Here is a 13,714-nt window from a genome sequence, read left to right on the forward strand (position 1 = left end):
CCGTGGTTGATTTATTACTTTGATTTATTAATTAATACATGAATAGTGGCTTGTTAGCCTGTTAGCATCTTGTGTTTACAAAGAACACAGTGGTTTTGTGTCTAATTTATGTTGTAGAACATTATATGAAAGTCTGTTCAAGTACTAAATCACAGACATGACTAAAAAAAATCTTAGTTCTGTTTTAGGACAAACTGAACAGCTGTACTTTTACTCCCTGAATTGTCCTTGCACACATAGGCCCACACACACACACACACACAAAAATGTTCACCAAGCAAGCTGCCTCTTTTATGTCAAAAACATGCACCCTCACCAAAAGGAAGTGCTCTTGTTTTCATGTTGAGGTACTTTTGGAGTCCCCCATGAGTACAGCACATGTGTCATTGCTGGGAAATACCTTGTGCGTAAAACTTTTGGACTATCGTCAATTCGAACGGAAACTTGGCATCAATCTCACTGTGAACCACTTAAGAAGCTCACTGATATTTACAGTCTGAACACCATAACAGACGCTAAGTCTCTTAAAAACACTGGGTCTGGCATCTGCAAAGCTGGACGATACAGATGGGCTCATAAAAATGGACTTTATATGGAGCAGAGTTGCAGAGAGTTCATTTGGTAGGTCTCCCTAGTGTGTCTTTTTCCCAAAAACGCGTATCTTCTGATCGGCTGAGGTTCACTAAAAAACCTTCTGCATGAGCTGCAGATATTCATCTGTACAATTTGTAATGACATAACAAATAGATGGTTAAAAGTGCTCATTGTGTTGCAAAAGGCAAATTATTCATGTATAAAGCCATGGAGGATGTTTCATGTGGAAAGATACACCAAAATATCATTGAACGTGGGCTATTTTGAATTAGGCCGGTAAATTTGACCTAGCAACCACACAGAACACCTTAGAAACCTCTTGGTAACCACACACAAACCCTGCTGGCATACTTGTACTGAAAGTGCATGTAAACCTCAACTTGATCATGTGAATTTTAATAGTCCCACATTCAAATCAAGCTGTTTTCCATATCCTCTTTAGCACTGCACTGACAGCAAGGCTTTGACACTAATCACGTACACAAATCTATATTTGCATCTCATTGACTAAACGAATGGAAACATGCATAGTTCTGATGCCACACTGGTGACAGGAACAAACCGCTCTATTTGTGCTATTCAGGGATGTGTTCGCTTTCTAGCACCAAAGGCTGAAAACCAGTATTTCATGTTCAAAGGGAATAGGATCAGGTGAATTACACGGTGCATCGTGACTAACACATGCATATTGCATATTCAACTGAGAACTTTCATTTCTTTAATTTGTGTTCTATCTAGGAAAATTAAATGCATGAGACATTATCCCACATTTTGATAGTTATATATATATATATATATATATATATATATATATATATATATATATATATATATATATATAGAGATATATATATATATATATATATAGGCCTGATTCTGATTCCGATTTCGACTCTGCTTATCAAAAAACAAAAAATAACTTACATATCATTCACATTTAGTCTTATTGCAAAACATTTAATTGTAGCTGACTATCATGAACAAAAATCAACAGGCTAAAGAACACTTACGCAAGGAACATTTGCCTGTGGTTTAAAAATACCATACATAAACATTCAGTAATTAAAAAAGAACAAATGAAAAATTAGCAATCGCAACAAATAGATACAACTGAACAAAGATACAATTGAACTAAATAGAGAAAACAGAATAAATATACAGACAGCAGCAGGAATATTAGGCTACTGTCACTTTAAGAGTTGCACGGATCCAAAATAGTTACACATGCCTGCAGCACTGAAAACAGCGCTCGACGTGTCTGAATGATTTAAAATCACATTAAAATCATTTTTTCTGAACGCACATTTTGGATGTGTGTGCAGCACAGAAACAGCGCTCGAGTCTTCTCACGGTTGAATGGTTTAAAGTCATTGAAATGGTCACAAAGGAATCGAAATTTTTATTTTATAACAAGTATTCGATTCCTGACCTCAAGTATTGGATTTTTAGAATTGGGAATCGATTTTCAATTCCCAACCCTACTCACCAGCCACTGTGGCTAGTGGTTTTCCAAAGTTACTGGCATTTTCACTGGCCACAATTTTGACATCGATACCATGGGGAAAAACTGCCATATAGATATTTTTTATATTATCTCATAATTTGGCAGATGATATATTAGGCTGCTGTCACTTTAAGACCTGTCGCACAGTTCCATTATACTGTTACACATGCGTTTTCTTTCTCAACTATTTATGTTCACTTAAAACATAACTGACTGTGTTTACGTGAATACTCGTCAAGACCGGCATTATGACATTATTTTGTGTGTATTTGACTGTTTAAAGGGTTAGTTCACCCAAAAATGAAAATTCTGTCAGTAATTACTCACCCTCATGTTGTTCCAACCCCGTAAGACCTTCGTTCATCTTCGGAACACAAATTAAGATATTTTTGATGAAATCTGAGTGCTGGATCACTTCTCCATAGGCTTCTAGGTGACCAAAACTTGCTGGCCCAGAAAAGTTAGTAAAGACATCGTTAATATAGTCCAAGTGACTACAGTGGCTCAATCTTAAGTATATCAAGCGACGAGAATACTTTTTGTGCGCAAAAACAAACAAAAATAACGACTTTATTCCACTATTTATTTCCTTCTATCTGGGCCTCGAGTTGGTTCACGCAGTGTTTTTGCGCAGCGCGTCTGTGTTGCACGTCAGACGCATCACACACATGACCAGCGTCGGCCAATAGTGAGCCTACGTGTGACGTGCAACACAGACGCGCTGCGCAAAAACACTACGTGAAACAACTCGAGGCCCAGAATTTTCCTTTTTGGGATCAACTAACCCTTTAAGAGCAATAAGCAGCAAAAATAACTCACTTTAGTACTGAGAGGCGGCTTTAAATCATGCACAATACGTGCAATCCCACGCCGAAATTCAAGCCCTGTAACAGCAACAATATTCGCACGGAGCAAATTAAACGAGTGAGTGAATGGAGGCGGGTTTGTGTGTACCTGTCGGAGAGATCATGCGAGAGAGAGAGAGAGAAGAACTATTCGGTGGAAAGTGATTATTGGAAGCGTTTCAGATATTTCAGTATCAATATGTATTGAAAAATCTATATTTATGACAACACTCAATTGCACTTAGTTTCTTATTTCAGATGCCTTTTTAAAAGACTTTTGAAAAATGTATATATTATATCAAATTCAACCCAGCAAAGTGTCTAGTAGAAGTGACTGCGTTACACGCCACTGCTGCAATACACCCGCATGTCGTGGCTGTTAATGTCAAGCCCTGGTCACGATTAATCGCATCTAACATAAAAGTTTGTAAATACACACACACACACAAAGATGATCATGTTATCCAGCATGCTTGAGAATGTTTCCAAGAGCTTGTACTTGGAAGCAAGGAAACCTGTTCTGTACAAATTGTACAGATTTGCTGAGAAATGCACTTGTGGCATGTGGTTTTTAAAACCTGACATTTGAGTTACATCAGACATTGCCATCTAGTCATGCATTTTGTCATGCAAGTTACAGTTTCTGCGCTGCATTTCTCACAATTAAGTGCTACGTCTGAGATAATGGATGCGTAAGGCGTACGCTAATCCATTAAACTCTTCTCTCAAAAGAGAACACAAACACTTGTGCTCAAGGATGACTAAAAACAGCTAGTCTGTCAGCTGCAAACATGTTGATCTAATTTAGCACTTTAAAGTCAAGGTTCCAACATGACTTATCTTGTCACAGATGTTTACTCTTCCACCACAGCACAATATGTTTATTAGCGAGGCCCTTGATTCTGAATGAAGGTTTTAAAGCTTTGTTTTTCCCCCTTAAAAAGCCTGACGATAGTTAGTACACATCTAAATATGATAGGTGACCCACTGCTCTTTTTCTTCAGGTAATGCATGTTTCTGTATCATCTAAAATCTTTCAACTTATGCATCAAGCAGTTTAGCCTGATATCTGCAGTCAAAAAGTGAAGATGGCAAAGATTATGAGAGTTTTGTGGTTTGAATCACGTCCAAAGTACTTAAAACAGTGACAAAGACATGAGCTATTTTTAGCAGAGTTTCTATAATTAAAACACTGCCTTCCACAAATAGAAACATGTGGAATGTTGGTTGGGAACATTCCAGTTTGTTCAGTACTTTTTGCCTTAGACGGATATTGAGTTAACATCCTCGAGTTACAAGTTACTCAGGTTTTGTACATCTCTAAACTTACATGTATACTTACTCATTATTTTTACAGTAAAAACGTCATCGGAAATATTTACAAGCACAAATGGAAGTTATGGGAAATATGAGATCAAAACGTTTTTAGATTAGGTTAGTGTACACACACACACACACACACACACACACACAGTTTAAATAAACATTACGTTTTGTTTGATGAAAGATTATTTGAGAAAGAACTGCAGTGTTCCTGCCAACAAGTACATGGCCAATCAAATGCTAATGCAAGGCAACCAATCAGATGCTTCCCCTGCTGATGAAGCCCCGCCCACAGCACAGAGTCCTTAGGTATAAAAGCAGCACACTTCAAGACAACTTGTTTTAGTTCAATTGATAGTCTTGGATAGATTGGCTAAAATGAGAAATTCCGCACCAGATTCGAGCAAGGATACCTTGATGTACTTCAGCAACCCTGATACGACTACAGAACAAAGCGAAATAAAGTGAGATGTGCATTTTATCAAGTTGCATTTGGTTTACGCCGAGCGATACGCATGTGGTTGCTAATGTTTGTTGATTCTATTTAACAGAAAAACAAATTGGACATCAAGAATGCTGTTCAAGACGTTTCCCACGAGAGAATCGCGCCAAACCACGCCACAGAGAAAATTATACGGGTGAGCATATGGAAAAACTGTTCATTTGCTTTTGTTAATTACTATGTAGTATGTACATATAATAAATTGGGATCATTGACTTAATCAAAAATTCTAAATTATTAAAGAAAGATTATTTAATTCAACATTAAATCTTTTACATTTTTTATTTGATTTAAATTAAAATGCATTTAAATGTCTGTCTTTATATCCGCACAGGCCAACTACTGAAGAAGTTACTCAATGGGCACAATCTCTGGACAACTTGTTGAGCAGCAAATGTAATTGATATTTCTAAATATTCACAAATTTTATCTTCACACACACACACACACACACACACACACACACACACACACACACACACACACACACACACACACACACACACACACACACACACACACACCTAGAGACAGTTTGGAAACATTACTATTTTTAATGTTTTTGAAAGAAGTCTCTTATGCTCATCAAGGCTGCATTATTTGATCAAAAATACAGAAAAAAAAGTGTAATATTGTGAAATATTATTACAATTTTAAATAACAGTTTTCTATTTGAATATATTATAAAATGTAATTTATTTCTGTAATGCAAAGCTGTATTTTCAGAATCATTACTCCAGTCTTCAGTGTCACATGATCCTTCAGAATTCAGCTTTGATCACAGAAATAAATTATATTTTAAAGTATATTAAAAAATTTAACAATATTACAGTTTCTTTTCTGAATTTTTGCTCAAATAATGCAGGCTTGATGAGCATAAGACACTATTTCAAAAACATTAAAAATAGTAATGTTTTCAAACTTGTGACTATATAATTTATTTATTTATTTATTGGGGGGGGGGGGGGGATACACCACATTATTTAATGCCAACTGATCTTCTTACTGTTTTCATATTTCAGATGGAACGATTGCTTTGCGCCTCTTCATGAAGTCTGAACACTGCGAGGAGAATATAGAGTTCTGGCTGGCCTGCGAAGAGTTTAGAAAGATCGGGTCGAGATCAAAACTCCGATCAAGGGCGAAAACAATATACAAAGAATTCGTCAAGCCAGAGTCTCCGAAGGAGGTGAGGTTTCATCAGCGCCAGCAAAGTTTATTCCTTTTCATCAAGCGGTGCCACACGTTCTCATATCTTTCAATTCTTCCTTCTCTAGGTCAACCTGGACTTCAACACCAAGGAGTCCCTCCACCAAAGCCTTCTGATCCCAACACAGTCTAGTTTCAAAGCAGCCCAGAACAGAGTTCACTTCCTGATGGAGCACAACTCGTACCCGCGGTTCCTGGACTCTGAACTGTACCGTCAACTATGCAGAATTGCTGCAGGAGAGCAATGATGTTTTCAGTTGTTGTATTTAAACTAATGGCTGGTCCGTTTTAGAATGTTCACGCATCTGCTTTTTCATGTTCTTGTAGTGCTATTAAGATTTCAGTGTATTTAAATATTGCATATTTTGCACAGATTTGTATATAGTTAAGGTGAATGTCAGGTGAAATATTAATACTGCAATGAAGCAGCATCAATGTTTTGAAATTGCACTATTTTGTGGATTTTTTTGCTTTTCAATGAAACAGCTAAAAATACATTTGGATTCGTTTTTTTTATTTGTCATTTCATTACTTTTCTGGATTTTACAGCAAAGCAGATGCAAGCAAAAATAAATGTGTGTATATATAAAGAGATGTATAAATTTAGTTTTTTTACTATTTTATCGGTATATTACAGATTTAATTGTACATGCTCATCTCCCCTATTTTTTGTTTTTACATTTAGATTACCTTTGCTGTAATCTAACACATGTCAAGTTTTTCTTTAAAAACACTAATAATAACAAAAACAATAAAAAGGAGAAATTTGGATTAAAACATGATTGTTTGTCATTCCATTATAGCCTGGCTAACGTCAGACCTCTTTCACATTGAGACGTGGTCTGGGAACCACATGTTTATTTTCTCGTATTTGAGGCGTGGTTTACGAATGCCCAGAGCCGTTTATTGGGCGCTACGAATGTCTATCAAATGCGCCTGTACGTAGCTCATAGCCAATCGTTTCAATTATACCAGATGACGTATGTAGGAAGAAGACGAAATAAACTTGCGTTCTAAACTACTTAGAACACTATCTAAGGCTGCGTCGAAAGGTAACTTCACGTCTGATGCCATGTTGAATCCACAGATACAAACAAACTGCTCCGGTGTGTCGCATAGACGTTGTCATCGTCTTGCTGCTCCCTCCCCGTTCTGTGATTGGTTCCCTTTTTGAGGGGAAAATCTGGTCCATGGTGTCCAGGCTGCCTAGCAGCGTGAATAAGGCCTCAAGGCAGCATGGGGAAACCCAGGCTAATTCCATTACACTGTAAAAAGTGATCAGTTGGCTTAACTTAAAAAAGCGAGGAACCATTGCCTTAAAATTAAGTACATAAACATGCGTAATTGAAAAAATTAAGTTATGTGGAATTGTCAAGTTAACGTAATTCAATTTTTTTTTTTATTACGCATTAAGTTTATTACTTAATCAATTTAGGGCAACAGGTTTCCTCACTTTTTACAGTTTCAGAATTTTTGCGGGGACTGATATAAAAGACGCAGGCAAAAAGTTATTTGTATTTGAGTTATTGGCTGATTTTAGTTTTTTATTTATTTATCGGTGATACCGATATTGTACATAATTGTTCATACTCAATTCTCTTGTTTTTACATATACCATCATACCTTACCTTTACCATCATCCAACACTCACTTAAAGTTAAAGGGTTAGTTCACCCAAAAATGAAAATTCTGTCAGTAATTACTCCCCCTCATGTTGTTCCAAACCCATAAGACTTTTGTTCATCTTCAGAACACAAATTAAGATATTTTTGATTAAATATGAGAGCTGGATCACTCCTTCATAGGCTTCTATGTAATCAATATCTGCCATTCCAGAAAAGTTAGTAAAGACATCGTTAAAATAGTCCAAGTGACTACAGTGGCTCAACCATAAGTTTATCAAGCGACGAGAATACTTTTTGTGCGCAAAAAAACAAACAAAAATAACAACTTTATTCAACTCTTCATTTTCTTCTGTGTGGGCCTCTGAGTGAGTTCACGTAGTGTAACAGCGCAGCGCTTCTGTGTTGTACGTCAGAACGAAGGCTCACTATTGGCCAGCATCACACACTTGACCAGCGTCGGCCAATAGTGAGCCTTCGTCCTGACTTACAACCCAGAGGCGCTGCGCTGTTACTCTACGTCAACTCACTCATGTGGTCGTGTGTGTGATGCGTCTGACGTGCAACACAGAAGCGCTGCGCAAAAACACTACGTGAACCAACTCGAGGCCCAGATAGAAGGAAATGAATAGAGGAATAAAGTCGTTATTTTTGATTTTTTTTGCGCACAAAAAGTAATCTCGTCGCTTGATAAACTTATGGTTGAGCCACTGTAGTCACTTGGACTATTTTAACGATGTCTTTACTAACTTTTCTTCTGGGCCGGCAAGTTTCAGTAACATAGAAGCTTATGAAGGAGTGAGACAGCTCTCAGATTTCATCAAAAATATCTTAATTTGAGTTCTGAAGATGAACGAAAGTCTTACGGGTTTGGAACAACATGAGGGTGAGTAATTACTGACAGAATTTTCATTTTTGGGTGAACTAAGCCTTTAATACTTAAAAACACTAATAATTTAATAATACAGTATTTTTCTTACTGCACATTATCATTTTTGATGCCTAAACAATTTTAGCTTTTATTTTTATTTAGACAAAATAGTATTAAACAACACTGGCTAAAACATCAATGCACTTTTCAGTATGTTTTTATTTCTACACAAACTGTCCTTTCGCAATATACGTTAGTTGATGATATCGATTATTACAATATTAAAGTTGAAGTGTAATATCACTTGCGTTGCAAAACAGGATTGCAAAACATTTTCAACAAACAGTCCCACCCCAAACTCGCACCATTTTCTGCTGTCACCTTTAAAGCTTTTTTAGTAGCAAAGATAAGACCTCCTAAATGCCCTTTTATGTATATTATCTGATCAGTTCAATGTCCCATAACCAGTTTTACCAGTTTAGTCTCACTAGCCAAAACCGAACTGCAATTCTCTCAGCAAACTCACCCAATGCATCCATAAATTACTGCACACTTCCACGTAAAGTTGAGATGCAGGGTGTGTAAGAGTTTATCATCTTCCCATTTAAGGCATGAGATGTAGGCCTACCTGCATAACAAAACTCGCTACTCCTTAAAGACAAACATTTAAAGCAAATATAGAGAGCAGAACATCCTGCACTTAACGCGTTTGTTTTGTTCCAGTGGCAAACCTGCACACATTTGATACAGCTAAATGTTTTTTTTTTGGGTGTACGTGGGGACGTATTTACCTTCGTGTTCCTTCTGTTCCTGTAGATGATCTCACAGCGGTCGGACACTGAACAGACACCAAACACTCGGCCCGTCTGACCCGTCCAAGAACGTGTTCGCAATTTACAACACTGCTGGCTTTCCTCAACTCACTTCCCATGGTTTGTCTTCGTATCTACAGTGGCTTCAAGATGTATTGGGACACTTACGCCACACTTAAAAGAAAATATAGGAATGTTAAAGCAAGTGGCCTTTATTTAAAAAAATTATAATTCTAAGCAAAAATACTTTTTAAAAGTGACACATGATGTCCGTAGGAAATGCGATGACCTGGACTAGTTCATACACACACTAAAAACCACCTTGGGACCAGCCAGTTAAATGGAAAAAAAGCATTATAAAGGTTAAACTAGTTCAGAGAATTTTGCACAATTCTTTGAAAATGCCACTCAACTTGAAATTTTTGTTGACCACCCCCCCCCCCCCCCCCACCACCACCACCCCCCACCACCACCACCTTTAAATAAATTAATAATAAAAAAGTGTCCAAAAAAACTTTTTGGGGGTTACTGTATGCATAATTATTTAAATACAAGTATTGTTTATTAAAATAATAATAATACTAAATGCAAACGCTTTAAGTGTGACTTATTCTAAATACTTTTCATTGTAGCCTATATTTAAATGCAATAATTTATAATAACTTATAAGTGAATTTATAAGTGTAGTATTTTTTATAAATATTAATTTATAAGTAGTAAGTATCCAAAAATACTTTTTTGGGGTTACTTCATACATAAACACAAATCATGTCATTTAGGCTAAAATAAATGTAAAAACAAAAATATTTTTTCAGTGTGACTAACATTCTTTTTGTATCCACTGAATATATAAACACAAGGTCTGTTTATTATTATTATTATTATTATTATTATTATTAATGTGACGTTTTGGGGCTTACTAAATATATAAACATTAGATAAAACATAAAATTAGATATGCCGTAATAACATTCATATTTTTTTCAGTGTCCAAAAATATGCTTGAATATTTTTTTTTTTTTTTGGGGGGGGGGGGCTGTTGCCACATGATTCCTGTTAGTCATGAAGATAACTCAAATGATTGGAATTTAGGAACTTTTGCACATGTACACAAACTTGCACACTATAACAACATTACACATTATTTTTGGCAAGAGTAAGATGTTTCACATTGTTTAGACTAAAGCGAATTACACTACACGCGCGTCACAAAGCAGGTAATGGCGACTACATACGAAAGCATTTTGACGGTTTATCAGCTGAGCTGTTATTATCATCAGAGGTTGTTATCAGCTACACAGTGACGGCAATCGTACACGATAGCGTGTTCTTGCGGGCGAGACTGTATCGTGACACGGTTATCACGGCTCTTTAACATCACTTCTGGTCTGGTTGTTTGAAAGAATGTAAATAAACTGTTCGGCAAAAAATAGAAACTCCTCAAGTCACAAACGACTGTCTCGGAACTGCAAGAACAGATGAAAAATACAAAACTATTGCCAAACTTGATTTAAGTGTCTGCTTTAACGCTGCACACTATTAAAACACCCTTTCAGCTCTTTCGAACAACACTTACTGAAGTACCATCACTTCATGAGAACTGTTGCACGGATAAGGCAAAAAAATAAAATAAAAAAATAAAAAATACCCGGGACAGAGAAAGTGGCGCGAAATGCTAACGCACGTCACCAACCGGAGCTGCACTGCAAAATGGTGATTGGACAAACATATTTCTGACGTCTCCTCTGCATGATTGACGGGCAGCATAACATATTTTAACATAAAATAAGTAGGCCTACACTTCAGCTTTAAATCTAAAACTGTTAAAAACCTGTTAGTTTCGTTAATTAAAATAAAAAGTGTAAAAAAATTGGAGGAAAAACTTTTGCTTGAAATGTTGCTTTAGCAACCAACTGCAATGAAAAACTGAAATAAAAATAAATTACAGCTATATATTTATATAGAATAGGGATATATATAATGTATTTTTTTTCAGTTTTTCATTGCTGAAAAAGCTTTTATTTTTATATTTAAATTTTTATGTAGCCTACTTTTGTTAATTTATATATATATATATATATATATATATATATATATATATATATATATATATATACATTGACAAAAGTAGGCTACATAAAATTTAAATATAAAAGTAAAAGCTAATAGTGGCCCTGGTTTCAGAATTTTTTTTTTTTTTTTTTTACTTCATTTTCCATATTATCCCATAGGGATTTTTCAGATCTGCACAGCGCCACTTCAGATGAATATGTGTATTATGAATGTATTCTGGACGAACTATGGTCAGGTTGTCAATCATTATCATGTGACCTACCAGCGTCAGCTGCATTGCTTCACTGCCATTCACAAATCCTCTCCCGTGGCATCATGGGACATTAGAGTGTCCATCTCGTATGTACACTTGCCAGTAGGCTATAGAGCTGGTGAGCCCCGCCCCTTCCGCTAACCCCACTGGACCTCTAGGTTGAAAAATCGTCAATGCAAGTGAATGGGAGAAAATAATTATTTTCTGGTCCCGTTTGAATTTTGCCATGAATGTGAACATATGTTGTCTGTGAATTTTTTATATAATTTTTCGTGTGAAGAATGCTACAATTTAGCGGGTAGAAGTTTGAAACGGTTAGACTTTGTGTGAGAGCACTTTGTGGACTACAACTCTTCGCTGCTTTCGACGCGAATCTGAAGAAAGAACAGCCCATTTGGTTTGAATGGTGACATTTGGGTACAAAACACACAGGCATCTCGATCTGTCTCCATAGATTATCGCAGCATTAGCACCGTGATTTGACAAGTGGAGGGAAAATGTGTTATGGGGTGACGTCATAGGCGACATAGTCTTTCTCGTTATGTCTTTTCCACAACTGCTAGCCAAAGAATCATTCAATATACTGTCAAACTCGTAACATGAAAAATTATATAAAAAATTCACAGACAACATATGTTCACATTCATGGCACAATTCAAACGGGATCAGAAAATAATTATTTTCTCCCATTCACTTGCATTGACGATTTTTCAACCTAGAGGTCCAGTGGGGTTTTACGGATGGGCGGGACTTACTAGCTCTATAGGTCATCTGGGGACTTTTTGACAACTTTTTTATGAGTACTGTGAATTCGGACATACTTCTTTTATCACTTACTGTTTTTCACCAACTATAAAGTAGGGAAGTATGCGATTTCGGATGCAGCCTTAACAGAGAATGTCTAATATGAAGAGAATTGGCACTCTCTGGTTACTTCCGGTTTCTGGACTGGCTGCAGTAACACGTCTCTGTCCACTGGGGGCGCTCGCAGGCGAGTGCAGAATGAATGGAGGTCTATGGCGCTATACCCATCAAAATCCACTTTTCTCATGATATAATTTTTTTTCTAGTAATTTGAATGTTGTATTCGAAAGGAGATGTAAAGAAATTACACACTGCTGGGTGTTAGATTTTTTAGAGTCACTTATTTGCTTTAAAAAGTCGTTTAAAGTGTCATACACATAGTACGACCAGAGATACTGCTTTACGGCAATCCTTCAGTCACTTTGGTGCTTTCAGCTCTGCACTTTCTTTTCTCTGGAGGCATCGACAACACAGCTGACACAGGTAAATACACATGCTAGAAGAGTTTTTGTTTTGTTTGTTTCTGGTCCCGCTTCGGATGCCACGATGCCATCAAGCATGGTATCTCTGGTCGTAATCAGTCCATTACTGACCAATCAGCGTTCATTAGCAGAATGCTAGCGTGTTATGGGCAACAACAACTCAACCTGTAAGAAATTGAAAGGACATAAGTACTCGTTCATTCAACTTTCGACCTATAACCCATGTTGAACTTGCAAAACCAACAATAAAATCTGAGATTTCTCAACGGCAATCGGGTGAAAGAGACAAATTTAGCCGTCTAGCCTCCCATTCATTCTGCACTCGCCTGCGAGCGCCCCCAGTGGAGCTCTGGTGGAACTACAACCAAAATTCGGTACAACAGGACTTAATAGGGAGTGCCAAGGCTCTCCGTAGACGGGCTCTGGCCTTAATCAATTACGTTATTCCCAGTGCTTCATGGGAGTGGGCGGAGCTAAAGAGCTCGTTTGGTAAATGTTCCATGTCTCAACCGTTACATTTTCTGTACAGCATTATGGGTAATGTAGTTTTCACCAGGAATTCTGCTGTTAAATGTGGGCTAATGGCTTCAACAGAAGCAAATACTATCAGTTAATAACCTTGTAGCTTACAGTAAGGCAGACTTTAAAGGTTTATAATTTATCGTTAAATATCAATTTCCCTATGAAGAAATTAAATTGAGTTTTTACTTCTAGAACCTGAATGTTGTAATATTTAAAATATTAATACTATAATAGTATTTAAATAATACTAAAATAACACTACGAAGCAAATTACCCATCACTCCACTAGTGAATATTT

General features: G+C 36.7%; 1 protein-coding gene across 1 annotated transcript; it reads left to right on the forward strand.

Annotated features, from left to right (window-relative positions):
* The first annotated feature begins 4,596 nt into the window (after positions 1 to 4,596).
* Positions 4,597 to 6,750, forward strand: rgs2 (regulator of G protein signaling 2). The gene is made up of 5 exons (XM_079891203.1): positions 4,597 to 4,730; positions 4,818 to 4,904; positions 5,103 to 5,164; positions 5,791 to 5,957; positions 6,046 to 6,750. The coding sequence occupies exons 1-5, from the start codon at positions 4,645 to 4,647 to the stop codon at positions 6,223 to 6,225; spliced, it is 582 nt and encodes a 193-aa protein (XP_079747329.1). The 5' UTR covers positions 4,597 to 4,644; the 3' UTR covers positions 6,226 to 6,750.
* The last annotated feature ends 6,964 nt before the right edge of the window (positions 6,751 to 13,714 follow it).

The sequence above is a fragment of the Squalius cephalus genome (genome assembly GCF_949319135.1).
Source record: "Squalius cephalus genome assembly, chromosome: 13".
NCBI classification, from domain to species: domain Eukaryota; kingdom Metazoa; phylum Chordata; class Actinopteri; order Cypriniformes; family Leuciscidae; genus Squalius; species Squalius cephalus.

Coding starts and splice junctions, on each gene's coding strand:
- rgs2 (XM_079891203.1), top strand. CDS start 4,645: ATGAGAAATTCCGCACCAGATTCGAGCAAGGATACCTTGATGTACTTC. Junction 5,165..5,790: donor CAACTTGTTGAGCAGCAAAT/GTAATTGATATT, acceptor TTCATATTTCAG/ATGGAACGATTGCTTTGCGC. Junction 5,958..6,045: donor AGCCAGAGTCTCCGAAGGAG/GTGAGGTTTCAT, acceptor TTCCTTCTCTAG/GTCAACCTGGACTTCAACAC.